We start from the raw sequence: 21369 nt of genomic DNA, 5'->3' as shown, positions 1-21369 counted from the left end.
GAACAGAGAATATAACACCTTCTGGAATACTAGGGCCTTGTCTTGATCCGACTGACGGTCCATGGTGAAAAATTGGTTGGGAGGCCTCCGCCGGAAGGAGAGGGCGTATGCCCGAGAGACCACTTCTTTTACCTAAGTGTCCGTGGTGGTGAGACACCAGCACTGTGCGAACTGAAGAAGCCAGCCTCCCACTTTGGGGTCCCCCAAGGAGAGGCCCATCCCATCAGGCGGAAGGCTTATCATCCGACTTGGAAGCAGGACATCTTGTACTCCAAGCCTGCTTCTTAGGCTTGGCAGATTTCTTCGCCCCTGACTTCTTGGAAAGAACTGTACTTTGGACTTACCCAGGGCCCTATAGGGCCAAAAGGACCAAGAACCCGACCCTGATGGGACTGTAGCCGATGGCAGACACGCAGACTTAGCTGCTGCCAGAGTGGCCACAATTTTGTCCAGATCAGGGCCAAACAGGACCTGTCCATTAAAAGGCAAGCATTCCAAACCTTTTTGGAATTTGTGTCGGCTTTCCCCGAGTTCGCAACCATAGGGTGCGGCAAGCCGCCACCGCTACCGAGGAGATTCTGGAAGTGAGGAGACCTATATCCGAGGCTGCCTCATTACTGTACATGGCTGAGTTTCTGAGATTACCCGCTAACTCCACCTGCTCAGGTGAAGAGTCAGTGTCCAGAGACGCCTCCAAGCTATCAGCCCAACACTCCATGGCTCTGGCCACCTAGCACACAGCCATAGCCGATCTGGACGCCCCCAGCAAGGGAATAAATGGATTTCAGGCATATTTTCACCTTGCGATCCGTAGCATCCTTTAAGGAGGACATGGAGGGCATGGGCAATGTAGCACTCTTCACAAGGTGTGTGACATGAGAGTCCACTTGCAGAGGAGTTTCACACTTGGAAAAATAATTATCCGCAAAGTGGTATGCAAAGGCCAAATGTTTTTAAGGCTGGTACCGCTTACCTGGATTTTTCCACGCCTCCTCTAAATGATTCACTAACTGACCAGATAGAGGAAATACAGTGGCATCTCCCTTAATATCCTTAAAGAAGGTGTATTTAGATTTAGCCACGGGGGAATCATCATCCTCAATGACCAAGGCCGCACGGACTGCCCATATAAGGCCAGGTATATAGACTTTAGACTTAGACTCCGCCTCTTTAGTATGGAGGGGCTCCTGGTCTGAAAAGTCAAACATCTCATTGTCATCACACAACATCAAACTGAGTCATCTGAGACACTGAAGGCCGCTTAGGAGGCTGCAATGATGACTACCCCTGTAAAACATCTGACAGGTGTTGCACCGTATTGGACAATGAACTCACCCACACAGGCTCCTGCGAGACCTGGGGGTGGCGAAAGCGGGAGACACTGGGGTACCATAAACTGCCTGGGGAACCCCTGCATGGGTGACGACACAACTGACTGCTGTGATAACCCCATCTGGGGGAACATAGGGGGAGTCGCTAGCTGGCCCACAAGGGTTGTAAGTGCCTTAGCAAAACAAGCCCAGGGCGGTTCCTGCACAGGCGCAGTGACAGAAATCGGGTGTGATATAAGATAACATGCCCTACATAACCCCTCAGTGTTTCCATCACCCTCCGCTAATGGTACATTACATGTGGTACACATTAGCTGAAGAGGAAAATCACGTTTACTCTCAGACAAGATGAGTGTAATGTAGTGTGGAATCGGTATGAAATACCGCCGGGGGCATGGCTGGCAGTTCGATTCCCTGCATCGGCAGGCTGACAGATTAGCAGAGCCCGGCAAAGGAAGCCCGACAGCGCTGGAAATCCCGATCGTCCTAAAGGTAAGTATATTCTATACTAACCTAACCCTAACCCTCCTTTAGGGTGCCTAACCCTAACCTCCCCCCCAAGTGCCGAACCCTAATCCCCTCTCTAAGTGCCTAACCCTAACCTCCCCTTCCCAGCTGCCTAAACCTAAGTCCCCCGGGGAGGTGCCTAACCCTAAGTCCCCCCCTGGGGTGCCTAACCCAAACCCTCCCTCCCCCTAGCCTAACCCTAACCCTCCCAGGGGGGTGCCTAACCCTAAGTCCTCCCCGGATACCTAAACCTAACCCTCCCCTTCCGCGGCTGTCTGCTCGTGGCGCCCGGCATCCATTTGATCGGGATGCCGGGCGCCGGTCTCCCGGCATCGGGAAAATGACAGGCGTCTAGATATAGACGCCGGTCATTTATCCCATGCCGGGATAAAGCAGTCAGGAAGCCGGCTGTCGGGATTTCGTCAGCCGGCTTCCCGATTGTATACCCGTAGTGTATGTGACTCCCCTCATAGATAAATGCTTTTACAGTGAGGCATTGAACACCCTGCAACACCGCACCGCAAGGGCTTTAGCAGAGGAAGAACAGGGATAGTAAAATGTCTGACAGTCAGAAGTGAAAGTACAGGCAGCAGCGTTAGCAGTTAGTCACACACAATGCAGAAATAAATCACCTGCAGTACCAGCATGGAGATCAACTACACAGACACAGAGCCTGGTAGGAAACAGTGCTGCATACTCTGACCTTAAGAGAGGTATGCGGAGGGACCCGGACCGCGATGCCACCTTGATTCAGCGTCCAGCAGCATTTGCACACTCTTAGAAAATGGCCGCTGAGGAGCAGAGAGGAGGCGGGCCAGGGGGAGGAGTGCTGACACAGCCCGCCAGACCGCTATGGAGAGCCACTGTGCAGCGGGGGAGGCGCCAGCTGTGAGATAGGGAAGGTCGCTCCCCTGACATGCAATTAACCCCTGGGATGCCAGCCCTTTGCCGCTCAGCCACAGCCCGCTGTCCCTGGTGGTCTAGTGGAAGCGCAAGTTAATACCTGGCTCCACGTGCAGACAGTCCCCAGGGAGCCCCCTGCCTGAGGACTTAAGACTGTATTTCAGCATGTACCATCCGAGGGACCCCTCCACTTACCTGCCCCCTTGAATCCGGCCACAGTCCAGGTAATTCGGGGTCACTGCTAGCTGTGACCCCAGACACCCACCAGCATCCCCGGATCAGTACCTGCGTTCTGGTCTGGCAGGGTGAAGGAGCGACAGCATAGATGTCAGTACTGACCGTCTATGCTGTGCAGCTCATCTTGAGCAGCAACAGCTGCCTTGAAGAACTTCAGGGACAATTACAGCCCCCCTCTGTTAAATGGTGATCCGGCTCTGAGCCGTGCACCTACAAAACTAGTTTGTCTTGGCTCAGAGGCAGGGTATAGGAGGGGGATCCCAGTGCATCCTGGGAGGCTGAAAACGTTAACTCTGTGGTGTCTGACATCATCCGCCTACACCCCAAGGTATCCTGTGGATACCCTATGGACCCTGAAGTAGAAAGATACTGTGCGCATGTGCACATCTATTCTCGCTCTGTGTACACGCTGCCCTGCTATGCAGAGCAGTAGTGTATGCTTCCCCAACTCCCCCCCAACTGCGGGACACTGCAGCCCATGGGTGGGACAGCGGGACAGTCCCCAAAAAACAGGACTGCCCTACTGAATGTGGGACAGTTGGGTGGTATGGATATAATAATGCTTGGCACGTGTGGGGTGTGAAAACCACAGCCTACTGCCGATTGTCTGACCCAGCAGCCTGCATACAGTAACAGTACATCTTGCCAGACAACAGGGGAATCCTACCCCACCTGCTGGATTATGAAGGAGCCATCTTGTTGGGAGTCAGGGCACTCCCTAACATGAGCAGAGACCTGGGGCACTGTCAATGAAATCAGACATAGAGAAAGAAGAGAAAGGAAAGTAAAGAAAGAGCTGAGATGAGAGAGAATGAGGACAGAAAGGAAAGTGAAAGTAACATTAATACATAACCTGCCTGCAGCAGGAGCACGATCCTCACAGGAGAAAAAAGCTGAAAAGAGGCAGTCTCCTATCTGCAGCTATAACTAATAGTACATGCAGTAGTAGTTATGTGTTACATTACCATCATCAGCACAGCAAAAGTTATTACACCACTGACTATGGTGTTAGCACTCACCTCCCCTTTACAGCTCTGCCACACTGTAATCCTGCTCTTCCTTCCCAGGAGCCCTGCTTATATAGGAGAGCTGTGATTGGCTGGCACTGTCATGTGCTTTTCAGTGTATGTTATATCCATTTCAGCATATGTTATATCCATTTCAGTGTATGTTATATCCATTTCAGTGTATGTTATATCCATTTCAGTATATGTCATATCCATTTCATCATATGTCATATCCATTTCAGTATATGTTATATCCATTTCACCATATGTTATATCCATTTCAGTATATGTTATATCCATTTCATCATATGTTATATCCATTTCAGTATGTTATATCCTTTTCAGCATACGTCATATCCATTTCCGCATACGTCACATCCATTTCAGCATACGTCATATCCATTTCATCATATGTTATATCCATTTCATCATACGTTATATCCATTTCAGCATACATCATATCCATTTCAGCATACGTCATATCCATTTCATCATATGTTATATCCATTTCAGCATACGTCATATCCATTTCAGCATACATCATATCCATTTCATCATATGTTATATCCATTTCAGCATACATCATATCCATTTCAGCATACATCATATCCAGAAAGCAATAATTTAGGTATATGACATATCCAGAAAGCTGTAATTTTGACTTGAATGGCCCCTCATAAATAAAGACCTGTTAAAACTGCATCAATAAAGAGTGCGTTTTAGCCTTTTATTAATAAAAATGCTTGAATTAGCATCTAATCTTACTTCACTTTTTTTTTTTAAAAGTACTGTTTCATACTAATGTATAAAAAACACACAAAAAGGTGTTGCTGAGCCCTTAAATTTGTAATCTGTAATTTGTAACAAACACTGCAGCAAATTGATTTGCTGCTGGCATTTGGGGGCGGCAACACAGAGCATTCCAGAAAACCGGGGCATGTTGGCCCTGTTATCTGGGAGTACAGAAATTATAAATGACTATCAAAATTACACACAGGGACAGAAGTGTTTTTTTTCTGTAAATAGCTTCTGTGAGCATATTTTATATGAAGCATGTATTAAGGCATTTAGGTTCAGGAGATCTATTTTGCAAGAGCACTGCCCCTCCTGAAGGAATGTTATGACTGGGAGACCCCACATCCATGTTTTTTTTCTTTGGTGTGAAGTGAATAAGTGTAGAGCTCTGAGCTTTCTGCCCCATCTTAAGTCTGCACTTATCTAAGTTGCATTTGAAAGGCTCACAAACACTATGTATGGCATCTAAATACTCCACTACCCAGCACATTCCTCACTGATGGTTGCTTTAAACACTTGACAATCTACCTTGGTATATAATGTGAACTGCAGGCATAGTGTGGTATATGATGTGAACTGGGGGCACAGTTATTGATGGTATACAATGTGAAAGTGAGATACAGTGTGGCATACAATGTGAAAGTGAGATACAGTGTGGCATACAATGTGAAAGTGAGATACAGTGTGGCATACAATGTACCGATTTCTGTTGACAGATATGCTTGTATGTTAAAAGAATGTTCTGTCACTCTCATATATGTTATGTAGTCCCGACCACTCTATTATTCTGTGGACTGTGAAAGCATTGCTGTGTCCTTAGAAGATTCCCCCCATCCAAAAGGTGCAGTGAGATCAGAGTTCTCAGTTGATCAATACTGTGTGCCATACTTACCTATTCTCCCAGAAGGTGCGGAAGATGCATGATTTTTGGGATAGTCCTCTGGTCCCCCAAAAGAGAGGGTGGAGCTCCCGCATCTTGCCCACTTCCTAGTGAAGTGGGCAGGATGGGGAGATAATACCCAAATTGTGGGTATGTAGGGTTGGGGCGGGGCCAACCTGATGCAATTTGCATCATTCTGGCCCCTCCCCACAGACCGCAATTCAAGGCATTTTGTTGTGACAGGGCCTAAGGACTAAAGAGCCCAGCCCCACCCCCAGAGTGGTCATCTTCATCTCCTCTCCAGGCTTTTCCCAGAGAGGAGAATTAAAAAGTCAGTAAGTATGCTGCGTGCCAATAAGGTAGATGACATTCTAAACTTCAGCCTAATCCGTCTAAAGAGGGAGGTGCTCATTCTCCACCAATGCTCTAGAAGCATTGGGGGCCCCTTCAGAATTTTGCTATGTGTCCCACAGAGTTATAGTTACGCCTCTGCTCACTTGTTTGGTATTTCCACCTTCCCATTTTTGTTTGTAACAAAACCTTTTCATGTAGGAATGTCTTTTACATCCTGTTGGCTATATTACAGGTGATGATGATACACCATAATAATGTGATATATAAGTGGGCTATATTTGGTTTCTGCTTTTCCTTTGTTACATTTCACTAAAATGTGATAAATAAAACAGAGTTAACTATTAACACAGGGAAATGAAATAACCTAAACATACAAAAGGTAAAAACCTGGCAGATGTATCTGCAAAAAGCTACTTGCTGAGTATGGCAATATACAGCCTAATATTTGAAAATCATGTGGCGTCTATTTACGCTGGTTTTGGTGTACGACTTAAAGCATGAAAGAAATGTGTAGTATTTTTAATGGAATTTCCTATGGGCCTGGTTCAGCAAGGATCGCAATTGCGAAGCTGCACGCAGGCTTATACTGTAGTGTGTAGTGCACGCAGGCAGCTTTGCAATTACGTCCTTGCAATAATGCAAATGCAGCAGGAGATGTATGACACCCCCTGCTGCATTTGCGATCCCAGTACTGCGATAGAGGTCACAGGCTGGGATCACCATCACGATGGTGGATGGACACCTTACTCAGGCTGGCCAGCTTGCTAGCCCAGCAGACTGCGTATGTTCATGCAGTCCCTTTGGGTGGCCACTCTCGGAAAACACACCGGCCACCCCCGCACCACCCCTAAAATGCCACTGCTTGTCAATCAGGCAGAGGCATTCAGGGGCTTGCATGCATCTTAGCAGGACCCATTCTGCACACTCGCAGAATGGGTGCTGCTGAATCAGGCTCCATGTTCACAAGACAAAGAAGGCATTTCATAAGGGTTCCAGGTATAGGGAATTAAATATATTTCTAAATTTCTAGTTCAGATCATGTTCTTTTAAATGGTTATTTACTGGTTAATGTTTGAGAAGGAAGTTGTGAAATTTACATAGGGTTAGCTCATACCAAGCCCCATTTCTCCTAGCAGAAGTAACAACCCTTGTGCAATATATACATAGTTTCTAATCTTTTTCTTTCATTTCCTCCTGATATTCATATGGTTGTTACTCAGCAGCTGGTGTGCTTTTTTAATGCCATATTTACATGATGTAGAACTATTACTCCATTTTTCTTGTGGAGGTTTCACTGTAAATTGTACTATACAGAAAACTTAAGTGATTGAAATCGGATCTTGCCAGGTTCTACCTGTCTACTGTACATATCATTCCCAGACCTAACCCAGGATGGACACCTGTCATTTTGCATGGTTCCACCTGATGACACCTATTGGGGACACTGCCATGTGGTTATGTTGTGATCAGACTTTGAACTCTGCTAACTGGGGAAAATAATGACATAAAAAGGCACTACAGCTATAGGAAGCAATATTTTCCCTGACATTGGTTACAGCACTGAGGTTGCACTTCATGCCCTAAACTTCACACGAAAGTGCAACCTTATTGTTGTAGCCAATGACACTAGTGTTGCTGCATGTAGCATAGCAAATTAGATGATTGCGTCTCAGCAGCATCAGCATTTCAGAGTTGTCAATTCTATCTGTATGATAGCTGTATATAGCGGTATCACTGGGCCGATGGTGATGACTGGCACTTGCACCTTGTTACGACTGGATAGGTGGAACAGGGGAGGGAAAATGCATCTCATGCAGACCCTGCAGAAATACACATACAGGCATTTCTTTTGCACCTGTTACAGAGTAGGGACAAATACGTTACCCAGGTAAAAATGTAGAGCTGGACAAATCTCAAAATATGTAGTGCTCTGCGTCCAGGCAGAAATAAGTTATCTCTGCCTGCGTTTTTTTGAGTAATTTACACCCATTTTGCTACCAACTCTGCATCTGCAAGAATGTTACCGAATAATCCCAAAGGTAACTATTGAAAACAAGTAATGGGCAGCATACATTTGTTCCTATTCTTCTTTTTTTTTTTAGTAATGGCGTTTCACAGCTTCCTCTTGGAACCAATCAGCTGCCATGCTTGGAATAAAGATGGGACTCGTAAGTGTCTGAATTTAGTATTAAGATACATTTATTGATATATGGTTTAAAAATGCACTAAGAAAAATATTTTTCCCACAATTCAAACAAAAAAGTAGATAGAGTGTGAGCGGAAGGACCAATCGCAAGTCGCAATCATTTATTAGTTCTTGTTTCTCTAGCCATGTGGTTAGACAAATTCATTTGCTGGTTCTGTATGTAAAAGCACCAGTTGCTAGTGGCACCGCAGCAAAATCTTTTACATAGATGGTAGTGCAGCAATAAAGCAAGCAGTCAGCTTTTGTGAAATAGAAATGAATAAAATGGGATGCGCAAGGAATTAAATAAACAAACTGGGGGGGCATTCAGTCAACCGTGGGACTTACCGCAGGCTTTTAGCTCGCGGATTAAGTGTCCGGAGCTAATCATTTATATCACACAGAAAGCCCTGCTAATGAGCATTAAGGCACAGATTACAAGTAAACTGCCCAGATTTATGCATGTACCGTGTACAGTAAGCCAGCGGTAAGCTCAAAGGTTGCACTTAACGTAGATTTCTGTTCGCACCCTTCTGAGGGCTTACTGTGGGCAATAAAAAAAAGTCCTGTGGTAAGTCCTGCAGTTAATTGAACTGGAAGTTAGAAAGCATGAAATTAAAAGGTTATGAAACAAGACATACTTTTGTTCTTGGAATTAAGCCTGAGCTTATGTGGTCCTTACAATCCTCCGGGTACAGGATGCTGGCACTCAAGATCCCGGTGGTTAGAATCCAGATGCCGGCATCCCGACTAGGTCATAATCCCCACAGAAGGAGGGAAGTATACTACCCTTTCCCTGTACCGTATGTTTGTTACTATGGGAATAGTATTTGTAGAATTGTAGGAAAGTATACCCATAGTAAGATACATATGGTACATCCCCCCACCGCCATCCACTAAATCCATTGCGCCATCACCAGCTCATAGTTTCTAGCATTTTAAATGGTGAATCCCTTATAGAGGACTTGCAGAATAAGATCTTCCAATGACAGAGCAAATCAGAGGCAGATTGGAAACTAAAATCGGCACTGGAAAGTAGCCTCATATTGGTGGAGCAGTAAAAAAAAAAATGTAGGCAGGGCTGAACACAAATGTAGGTGTGGTTAGCAAACCATTATCCCTAGCTGGAATACAATACAGAGAGCATCCATGTGACTCCCCATACAATCAACCACATGACTGCCATACAGTGCTGACAGCATTCATGTGATGGCTATCCAGTACAAACAGCACCTAGTGACCACCATACAGTGAAGATGACATCCTAGTTACTGCCAGGCAGTACAGACAGCATCTCAATGACCTACAGTACAGATAGCATTCCAGTAAATGCCATCCAGCACAGAAAGCTTCTCAATGACAGCCAAACAAAGCAGAATGCATCCCAGTGACCACTGTACAGTACAGACACAATCCCAGTTACTGCCATACAGTAAATGTAGCATCCCAGTGACATCCATACAGTACATTGAACATCCCAGTGACCGCCATACAATATGTTTAACAGCCTAGTGACCATCATACAGTACATTCAGCATCCTAGTGACAGCTCATCTCTTTGCCAATATGCAATGACGTGATCCCCTATGCATACTATGGAGTTCCCCAGACTGTAAAGACTCCAGTTTAAACTTGATAAATAAAATCCCATAACAAAGAATGTTTTACATAAGGGTGTATTGTTGTATTAGAGTGTATTGTTGCCAATTAACAGTAACCTGATGAAGAATACCCATAGTTCAGAGACAGCACCCATAACACAAACCCAGAGTAAAGCCCATTATGTACTAGGTGTAAAACGGGAGACAAATATGTAGTTAAACTGTTACTGAACTACATAAAATATGTTGTATAAGGATAAAGGGAGTTCACATTAAGTTGTGAGAAAGGCAAACAAGTAGCTGGACTATCACTAAGTATAAGTATGCACATAGTATAGCGATCTAACCCAAGTATTATATAGCACCATAACCCACATAACCCAGGCATATGCTGATAATCCTAATTCGGATGCTATATAAGACACATATAAATGGCACAGGTTCTGTGGCTAATTAAAATCAGGTGAAATGCAGACATGAAGTCAGCCAGGTACAGAATTAGTCTTCATTCTAGCACCTTGCAACTGTCACAACCCATGCAGTTCCTCTGTTCTGCCTGGGGTGTCGCTCTCTGTTCTGGTGCTTCTGGCACACTCATCTGATGCAACAAACTGCTGAGATTCAGCAGTTCGTGTGCTAGAAGCACTAAAGCAGAGAGTGACACCCCAGGCAGGAAAGAGGAGCTGCACGTGTTTTAATAGGTGTAGGGTGCTAGAATGAACACTAACAATCCCTGTAATTCCTGTGTACTCTTTTAAAGGCATAATCTGGTAACACAAACACAATTTTTATATATGTAGCATCCTTTTCCAAGTATGAAACAGCACTCTAGCCCAAGTATTACATATGGTGCTATACAGCATAATCTAACTAATGTATAACAAAGCACTCTTACCAGAGCCAGATTAAAACCTCATGGGGCCCTAGGCAATATACTGGTTTGGGCCAGTAATCCTTTACTGTATGTTCTTCAGTGAGGAATACCTTTCCCTCAGTGTCTCAAAACCCCATTTGCTCATTTTTATTGGGATTTTGATCTGGAGAATAGGACCCATATAATGTATCAATAGTTTCCTATGCTGTACCTCAGCAAATATGCTTACCTGACAGTTATGTGGTGTTAGACACAGTTGTACCTCTGTTTGTCCATGTCTTCTTGCAAGCAGCCACCAGGCCACCACCAACTCCAGAAGAAGAGGAGGAAGAGGAGGAAAAGGTAAGGTGTGAGGAGAGCAGAAGAGGAATAAGAACGAGGAGGCAGGAGATGGTGCAAGGCAACAGGAAAGTGCTGTTTGAAAGGCACAAAGAAAAGTGGGTGTTGGGGCAAATAGTAGAAGGATGGGGAGAAAAAGATTAGGAAAGATAGGGACAGTCGCACACAAAGAGGAGATAAATGCACAAACACAAAAAGTGGGGGGGCAGAGGCACACATGGAGGAGGAGAAAGGTACACTTACAAAATTGATAACAGGGAGGAAAACAAAAAGCAGGAAACAGATGGGAGCATTACACGGAGACAAATACCCAGATGGGGGACAGAATGCAGAGAGCTGATCAATGAATAATGTAGGAGTTGCGTACACAGTGGAGGAGGAGTAGAGGTAGGACTCAGGGGGAACAGCTTTTGCACATACAGTAAAGAAGCTTTGAACCCAATGTATACAGAGTGTTCGCATGCTGCTACTTGTGGTGGTCCCAATTTCAAATGCTCTGCAGAGAAAGACTGGCATAAGCTGGGCAGAGAGAGGGAGGAGATATATATGCAGGAGGTAGTCTAAAAGGGGGGCATCTATGGCATTTTCCAATGGTACACCAAGGCTTTTATCCTGGTATAGAAGAAATCGGTGTCAAGTATCTGAAGCCAGGACATGACAGCTTTCTGTACCTTACCATTGTTTGCGAATCACCTTCCATCCAGCTGCTTCTTCAATGGTCCAAAGAGATGGAAATCAGTTAGTGCCAGGTCAGGGCTCTAGGGAAGATGGTCCAGTACCTTCTAATGTTAGCTCTGTAACAACTCACAATTGCTGTTGGCTTAGTGTGGCCTGGCGTTATCTTGCAGCAATTTGATGCCTGTTTGCAGCAACCTAGGTTGTTTTCAACGTATTTCCCACTGCAACCGGCTCATTGTGTCACAATAGTGGACAGTGGGGTTGATTTTGCATTGCACGTATGTGCAATGCTAAACGCAGATTCCCGATTATAGGGAGTCTGCGCGTGTGCAGGTCCGAACGGTTCCTGCGTGATCGCATGCAGCCCCTACTATGCCTCTGCCTGATTGACAGGCAAAGGCATTTAAAGGGTGGTGCAGGGGCGGGAACGCCTCCTAGTTCTGGAAATGGGGGCATCTGCCCAATTTTCCGTGAGTGGCAAGGCCAGGGGCTGCGTCCACAGTCAGTTTCCTGGCTGCACAAGTCGGCCACCCTGAGAAAGCTAAGGCTTACTCAGCTGGCCAGCGGCTCGGCGCTGTCCACCATCGCGACCTGATCCTAGCCTACGACCTCGGTCGCAGTGCTGGTATCACAAATGCAGCAGGGAGTGTCATACACCTCCTGCTGCATTTGCATATTAGCAAGGACGGAATTGCAGAGCTGCCTGTCTGCAGCTTTGCAATTCTGTCCTATGCTGAATCACCCCCAGTGTTCACAGTCTCTCCCTTGATGAGGAAATCAACAAGAAGCACGCCCTTATCATACCAAAACATGGTCGCCATGAGCTTCTTTGCTGATGGAGTTGTTTTGCATTCCTCTGAAGGTGGGGACAATGCGTGATTCCATGTTATGGATGCTTGCTTCGTCTCCGGTGTCACATGCTGCACTCATTTCATCGCCTGTAACAATACTCTGCAGGATCTGCACTCCCTCCTCATAGTATCACATCAAGTGCATGAGAGACATTCCCATCCTATTGGTTTTGTGAACTTCTGTGAGTTGGTTCAGTACCCAACATGACCACTTTTTGCTGTACCCCAGTTGCCCATGATTGATGTTGTGCACAGTACCCACTGAGATGTTCATATCACTAACTGAAATGTGTTTGTCCACCTAAATCAGACCTTCAGTGTGACACAAATTGTCAGCTGTGGTGGACGTGCTTGGCTAGCCAGATCGCTGCTCATCTTGAGCGTCTGTCCTGCAGTTATCATAGGTTGTGCACCAAACCCAAACCTGTTTCCATGACATGACATTATCACCGTACACCTAGACAAGTTAGAGATGAATTTCAGCTGCTGATAGATTTTAGATGCAGAAATCTGATAACACTACGCACCTCAATGTTTGACCATGTTTCCTCCAGCCCTGCCATCATACAACTGATGTTGGGACAGTATTACTGATATGAGGCGCGGTCTAATGGCAGTGAGGGGAAGCAGTGGTCTACCTGCTGTGGCCTGGTGGGAAATTAGAATGAAATAGAGAAACAATAAACATGTGAGAGGTCTTGTTACCTTACTTATATATAATAGATATACCACTCTTGAGTGTGTGGTCATGCCTTGGTGTGCATTCAACCACCCAAGATGTTCTTATAATGGAGTGCGACCGTACACTCGAGTGGTATGTGTATATATATATATATATATATATATCATAATAGTACTACGTGGAGATGATGTAGGGTGAAACAGACACAGAATAGGAGATAAAAAATTTTTAAGAATAGGCTGTTTAAGCTGAAATATTTAAAAGAATAAACATTTAACTGGAGAACAGTGTAAGTCAGGGGTGGGGAACCTTTTTTCTGCTGAGGGCCATTTTGATATATATAACATTATTCGTGAGCCCGATACAGGCCACGCCCCCTACATGTGATCTCACACAGGGCGGGGCCACAATCACCAGCGATTACAGCAATGCCTGGATGTTGTAACGGCAGAGCTGTGACCATCTGAAGCGTCCTAAGGACACTCCAGGTGACACTGCTGCATAGATTCTGGCTGCAGGGTGCCATTCTAGGCACCCTGCTAGACAAATGAAGAATCTCTGGAGGGCCAGACCAAAGGATTCCACAGGCCTTATACGGCCCCCGGGCCTCAGGTAAGTGAATAAAACAGTTGAACATACAGAATAGGCTGTTTAAACAGTTGAACATTAATGACTACTGTCACTTTAAGATTTAAGAGTGGTTAATTTTGGAAAGAAAATATGTGGAAAAGTTAATTGTACTGGAAGGAAGTGCTTAATGCTTCTTCAGGGTCAGGGCTGGTATGTCTACTTACTGTTTGCTGTGCTAGATTCCGATGTGGCTGCTAATGTTCAAGTTCTTTGAATAGATCATAGTAACTTTGGTGGGGATTGATGTCAGTTCCTTTGAGTTATGTCGTCATTTTGGCAGTTTTTGATAGAAATACACATTTCTGACAGAAAACAAATCAGTGAAGCAGTGATGTGCTGTTTTTGTGTGAGCAGTGTCACTTACACCTTTTTCACATCACAAAAGTAACCCGGTATATCGCCAGGTCGGCAGAGGTTGGAGTGCAGTGTGAACGTAAATGGAAGAAGTTCGGAACCACCAGGACTCTTCCTACAGTTGGCCGTTCGTCTAAACTGAGCGATCGGGGGAGAAGGGCCCTAGTCAGGGAGGTGACCAAGAACCAGATGGTCACTCTGTCAGAGCTACAGCATTCCTCTGTGGAGAGAGGAAAACCTTCCAGAAGGACAACCATCTCTGCAACAATCCACCAATCAGGCCTGTATGGTAGAGTGGCTAGACGGAAGCCACTCCTTAGTAAAAAGCACATGGCAGCCCGTCTGGAGTTTGGCAAAATGCACCTGAAGGACTCTCAGACCATGAGAAACAAAATTCTCTGGTCTGATGAGACAAAGATTGAACTCTATGGCGTGAATGCCAGGCGTTATGTTTGGAGGAAACCAGGCACCGCTCATCACCAGGCCAATACCCAGGGGCGCCGAGATGGGGGGGAGCGGGTACTGTTTACAGCAGCCACAGCGGTCTCCTTTGCCTTTGGGGTGGGGAGCGATCACACTGATCGTGCCCCCCCTGGCTTTGTGCCGGGCTGAGGGACTTACAGCGCCCCCCTCCCCGGACCATGCAAAAGTGCTTTTTTTTTTTTTGTGCTCAAGGGGGCATGACCATACCTCCCGCGATTAGGCCACGCTCCCTCTGTACCTGGGCCCGCCAGGGCTCTCTGCCAATACCATCCCTATAGTGAAGCATGGTGGTGGCAGCATCATGCTGTGGGGATGTTTTTCAGCAGCAGGAACTGGAAGACTAGTCAGGATAGAGGGAAAGATGATTGCAGCAATGTACAGAGACATTCTGGATGAAAACCAGCTCCAGAGCGCTCTTGACCTCAGACTGGGGTGACGGTTCATCTTTCAGCAGGACAGCGACCCTAAGCACACAGCCAAGATATCAAAGGAGTGGCTTCAGGACAACTCTGTGAATGTCCTTGAGTGGCGCAGCCAGAGCCCAGACTTGAATCCGATTGAACATCTCTGGAGAGATCTGAAAATGGCTGGTTACCGACGCTTCCCATCCAACCTGATGGAGCTTGAGAGATGCTGCAAAGAGGAATGGGTGAAACTGCCCAAAGATAGGTGTGCCAAGCTTGTGGCATCATATTCAAAGACTTGAGGCTGTAATTGCTGCCAAAGGTGCATCAACAAAGTATTGAGCAAAGGCTGTGAATACTTATGTACATGGGATTTCTTAGTTTTTTTTATTTTTATTAAATTAGTAAAAATAGCAAAAAAATACTTTTTCACGTTGTCATTATGGGGTATTGTGAGTAGAATTTTGAGGACAAAAATGAATTTATTCAATTTGGAATAAGGCTGTAACATAACAAAATGTAGAAAAAGTGAAGCGTTGTGAATACTTTCCGGATGCACTGTATGCACTTGAGAAAGCGTTTCCCTGTTGCCCAGAAACATCCTGTGAATAGCTCCGGGAAGGAGTTCCCAGGGCTATTCAATTGACCACGCTGTTAAATCCGACTAGAGGATTTCTGGCCGCACCTTCCTCAGAATGCCGGTTCTGTGGCTATACTGGCGCAGTAACCGGCATCTCCTGACTAAGTGCAGGGCATGATGGGGAAAATTAAATAGCTCAAGGAACTCTCCCCGAGCTATTCACATCTTGTTGAATTGAATCGCCCCCATAGTTGGCTGGAACTGTGGGTGGGACCAGCCTATCAATCTGCATGTGGCCGCAGATCGTACAGATCTGTTCTTCCTCTCTGTATACTTTCCTTTGGTGATGACATGTCAGGTATAAGGCCAGCACCACCTAACAAGGATGCCATGCTCGGGGAAGTACTGATTTTGATAGACTGTCCTGCTTAGTCAGGATTATGTCCTGCTTACAGGGCAGTCACAGAGTATGTCCTGCTTTATACTGCTCTGCTTTGAAGAGGAAATTAGGCTAAATAAATCACCTAAGCAAACAGTGGCTGATAGACACACCCTTTTTATTTATGTATCAAAAAGAAAATACTGCAAAATAATATAGATTAGACAATACCAGGGGGTTCAGCATACTGCAAATACACACACTTCTGTATTTTCAGTCACTACGATTTGTGATCCTGGCTGCTGAATCACTCTTCTCTCCCTTACCCATGTAGGGACTAAACTCAATATCACCCACTTTTGGTAGTTGCACAAAGTACCAGTCTGTGGAGGCTTCTCAAATCTTGTGTGGCCATTCCTTGACCCTTTTGTGACTTCTTTGAGTCAGATCCTCACTGCCCTATGCGACCAGGCTGCATCCATTGACTCGCTTCATATGGGCCCAACGAGATCTTCCCAGCCTTTACTTTGTTATAGTCACCATGTGTAATCTGACATGTTTTCAGACTGAATGCAATCATACTCGCCTACTTTTGAAAAAGCATTTCAGGAAGATTGTGAAAGCAACACCTATGAGCGCGACGGTAAAGTGAGCATGTACTGCTACATCTGAGAGGCGTGCCATAAAACGGACTTACATCCAACTGGAAACAAGCCTCGAAGCAGTTACAGTGCCTACACACTTGGCGATGTGCTCACGATCAGACATCGTGTCCGATTTCCCCTTGAACTCTCCCTAGCAGCTCCCTGGCAGCCGTGGGCATGATTTGGTGTTAAAAACTGTCCAATGTGACAAACGATCTATCGTGCCTCCTAACTATTCCAGTGCATCATGACTGAGATCGGCAAATCTGCCCTACAGCACGGCAGTTTTGATGTTACGATGTACGACCAGCGGGTACGCTCATCGGCTTCGTGACCGTGAGTAGACACTGACGATTAGGACATATTTTACACGATTTGTCGTCACGATGCGTCGTAATCGGGCAAATCGTGTAAAATATCGCTAAGTCTGTAGGCACCTAGCGTAAGATCTACTTGTTGATGAAAACTCACTGATATTTTTCAGGGGATGTAGTTAGTTTGCTGGCAGATGGGATGCTGGCTGTTGAAATCCAGGTGTCGGAATCCTGACCAGGGACTAAACATACGTGTCTAAATCCAGACGCCAGTTTAGATACCAACGCTGTCATCCCGACAGCCGTCATCCCGATTGTAAGTATAGTGGGGTGCTTTAGCCGTGGGGAGGGGGGTGTTAGATTAAGGCACCAAGGGGAGGGGGAGATTATGGTTAGGTACCACCGGGGGGGTTAGGCACTAAGGGGGAGGGTTAGTGTGCGGGTTGGGGAGGGTGCAAGAAGGGAGGGTTAGAGGCAGAAGGGGGATAGGTCAGGGGCGCCGAGAGGGGGAGAGCGGGTACAAATTGCCCGGGCTTGCTGGAGGGGCCCGGCGGGGGCCCGGGTCCGGCACCACTCCCCCTCTCTTACATCACAGCAGCCCAGCACGTGCTGCTGTGTGCTGGGCTGCACTGGGAGACTGCTCTCGGCTGCTAAGAAGCAGCCACAGCAGTCTCCTATGTCTGTGGGGGGAGCGATCAAGCTGATCACGCCCTCCACTGGTTATGCGCCGGGCTGAGGGGCTCACTGCGCCCCCCTCGCCAGCACGCAGCGACGCTTCACGGCGCTGCAAAACTTGTTTTTTTTTAACCAAAGGTGGCATGGCCACACCTCCTGTAATTAGGTCTTTTTTTTACCGGGGCTGACTCGGCTCTTGACGGGCCTGGGGGAGGGTTAGGGTACTTACATACCCCGTCGGGATACTGAGCATCGGAATGCTGCTGTCTGCATTGTGACAGCTGGCATCCCGACTGCCGGTATTTCATACCCAACCAATTTTCAGGGCTTGCTCATGCATTGTTTTAAAAGGGGTTCTGCATAAGGGATACGGTCAATATCCCCGGCAAAGGAGATGCCGACACCTGTCAGTATCCCAGCGCCGGCATCCCGAAGGTAAGTATTGGGGCTAGGGTTAGCGTTAGGGATTACAGTTATGCACTAAGGGGAGACGGTTAGGTTTAGGGTGCGGGGAGGGGGAGGTTAGGTTTAGGCACTAGAGGGGTTAATAAAGCTCCAGCGTCTCAGTTAATACGGCCATTCTGAGTGACCATAGACTCACTTGAGTAGTCAATGTTTTCAGGATCTGCATCCAATGCTGCGTTTGTGTGCGCAGATGCGGGCAGCTGCGAGGGCCCCGATAGGCGTCTCAATACAAATTCCGCTGGCTGATGCATTAGCATAATTTAGCAATTGCTAAGCGGCAAAATTCGCAAATGCGTTTGCAATAGCGTACAACTCTGACTCAAGCCCATTGTAAGAATGAGCTGGTACTGAGCAAACAAGCTTTTTAATAGAGGTATCAAGTGGGAGGAAACTCATTTTGAAGTACAATTTGGAGAAGGCAACAACATATTGTTTAGTAGCAATAAAGTGACATCACAGGAGCATAAGGCCAGAGGTCTCATTTCATTCCGGATTGGCACCTAGTTTGTAAAATTTATACTGTTTTTCAGCAATTAATTATAATGAAACAGTTGTTATACAGCATAGCAGTTACATTCAGATGTTAAGTAAGGCGTGGTATGTTATATCGACATATTCTGAATGTCCACATGGACTGTATGCCAATATGTGACATGTCGACATACACAATGTTGACCTGGTCATTTTGTTGACATTGTGCATCTCGACAAAGCGTTTTTCCACACTATTTAAGCCCTAACCCTAGCACTAACATTTACTAAGTATCGTCCATGTCAACATTCTGAATGTTTAAATTCAGAACTTGTCAACATTCTGACTGTAGGCATCCTGAACGTCGACATAATGACTGGTTACCTGTTATCACTAATAGCTGTGTATTTTCTTCCCAATGTATTTTATTTTTTTTTCTTAGAAATTGCCTTTTGCCCAAACAGCCATGATGTTCATATCTACAAAAAAGATGGTGATAAATGGACTAAAATTCAAGAGCTGAAAGAACACAATGGACAAGTCACAGGTAGGAAGATGCTATTACTGATACTGTCAGAGGATCCTGATCTACGTCAGTGGTCACAAACTGATGAATAAATGAAAGTGCATTCTAATTGTCAACAAAAACTAATATCCTAGATATAAATGTAACTTTACAGCTAATTCATTGCCAAAAAAATCCTAACAAAAGATAACCCAACTACTACCAAATGCAGTTGTGGGAAAGGCAATGTACTACAAACTAGGGGTGTGCACCGGCCACTTTTCGTGTTTTGTGTTTTGGTTTTGGATCTGGATCTTTCTTCGTGTTTTGGATCTGGATTGGTTTTGCCAAAACCACCCTTCCGTGTTTTGGGTTCTGGGTTTTGTGTTTTGGATCTGGATTTTTTCTTAAAAAATAAAAAAAAAACGCTAAAATCACATAAAATGGGCCTTTTTTTGTTCCTACGCTATTAATAACCCCAATAACATTAATTTTCACTCATTTCCACTCTATTCTGAACACCTCACAACTCACAATATTGTTTTTAGGCCAAAAGGTTGCACCGAGGTAGCTGGATGACTATGCTAAGCGACACAAGTGGGCGGCACAAACACGTGGCCCATCTAGGAGTGGCACTGCAGTGGCAGACAGGAAGCCAATCAGCGTTATGGTGCCCATTTGCATGTAGCATGAACCCGGGAGATCCGCGCTACATGCATCTGTGTGATTGGCACAGAGCAATGACAGGTCCGTGAGACCCATCTGTGCTGCTGTGGTAAAAAAAAAAAAAAAAAACCTGTGTAAAAAAAGAAAAAAATGGCGTGCACCCCCCCAAAAAAGAGCAACCAGCCCCGGGCATTAGTAACCCAGTTCTGGGTGTGCTTAAATACAGGGGACAAACGACGTAGGGGTCCCCTGTACTTAAGCACAACCAGCACCGGGCTAGTCAGAACCAGCGCTGGTTGCCAAAATACGGGGGACAAACGACGTAGGGGTCCCCCATATTCTGCGCAACCAGCTCTGGGCTCTGATCCGGTCCTGGTTCTGGAAATACAGGGGAAAAAAATTAGTAGGGTTCCCCTGTATGTTCCAGAAACAGCACTGGACTTTTTGTAGCGGGGGGCTGATGCCACAGCCAGGGGAGCCCTTTCACCAGGCCCCCCAGCCGCAGCATCAGCCCTGACCGCTAGTCAGCCCAGGCCGGGGATCCCTGGAGAGCTGGGGACCCCCCCAATAAAGGGGTCACCCTCTCCAGGGCACCCCAGGCCCAGGCTGATAGCCCGGGGCTATCCCCGCCACCCCTGGTGGCGGTGGGTGGCGGGTTGATTGTGTGGTGTGGTGTAAATAAAGAATATCAAACATTGTCTTTACAAGTAGAACTGCAAATCCCAGCTAGCCTGCCCCGCATGCTGGTACTTGGAGAACCACAAGTACCAGCATGCAGGGCATTAAGGGCCCACTAGTACCTGTAGTTCACCTGTAAAAAAAATGTTTAAAAAAACACAGGACACACACACCGTGACAGTATAAGTTTATTAAACATACATACACACACACACACACATGTACACATACTCACCTATGTAACCTGTAGCATCGGTCCACTTGTCCGGTAAAGTATCCATAGGGGACCTGTGAAAAAAAACATACTCACCATCTCCTATGCGAGGTTCTGTCCTCTTCGTTCCAAAGTAGGCATCCCCGGACTTGGCAAAAAAAAAAAACGAAAACGCGATCCACGAACTTAGTACCGTTCTATAGAACGGTACTTCCCGAATGAGAGCTTAGCGGCGGGGTATCACCATGGAAACCCCGCTGCTAAGCGTTCATTGGCTGAGAGAGGTCATCTCCCGTCTCTCAGCCAATGAACGGCTCCCTCCATTGTAGTCAATGGTGGGAGCCGCAGGGTAAACTTTAATAACCTTGCGGCTCCCACCATTGACTACAATGGAGGGAGCCGTTCATTGGCTGAGAGACGGGAGATGACCTCTCTCAGCCAATGAATGCTTAGCAGCGGGGTTTCCATGGTGATACCCCGCCGCTAAGCTCTCATTCGGGAAGTACCGTTCTATAGAACGGTACTAAGTTCGTGGATCGCGTTTTCGTTTTTTTTTTTTGCCAAGTCCGGGGATGCCTACTTTGGAACGAAGAGGACAGAACCTCGCATAGGAGATGGTGAGTATGTTTTTTTTCACAGGTCCCCTATGGATACTTTACCGGACAAGTGGACCGATGCTACAG

The 21369-nt window shown here is 46.2% G+C and overlaps 1 protein-coding gene across 2 annotated transcripts in view; it reads left to right on the top strand.

The window, feature by feature from the left end:
• ARPC1B (actin related protein 2/3 complex subunit 1B) overlaps positions 1–21369 on the top strand; it is a 73767-nt gene that overhangs the window by 33046 nt on the left and 19352 nt on the right. For both annotated transcript variants that reach the window (XM_088466680.1, XM_088466679.1), the window contains exons 2-3: positions 8117–8182; positions 19066–19170. In XM_088466680.1, coding sequence (XP_088322806.1) covers positions 8119–8182; positions 19066–19170 — 169 coding nt within the window. In that variant the 5' untranslated portion in view covers positions 8117–8118. The remainder of the gene's footprint in view (positions 1–8116; positions 8183–19065; positions 19171–21369) is intronic.

This window comes from Taudactylus pleione, unplaced genomic scaffold (genome assembly GCF_031769625.1).
Source record: "Taudactylus pleione unplaced genomic scaffold, aTauple2 ptg000066l, whole genome shotgun sequence".
Lineage (NCBI taxonomy): Eukaryota > Metazoa > Chordata > Amphibia > Anura > Myobatrachidae > Taudactylus > Taudactylus pleione.
Note: the sequence above shows the minus strand (reverse complement) of the source record. Positions and strands in the feature narration are given on the sequence as shown.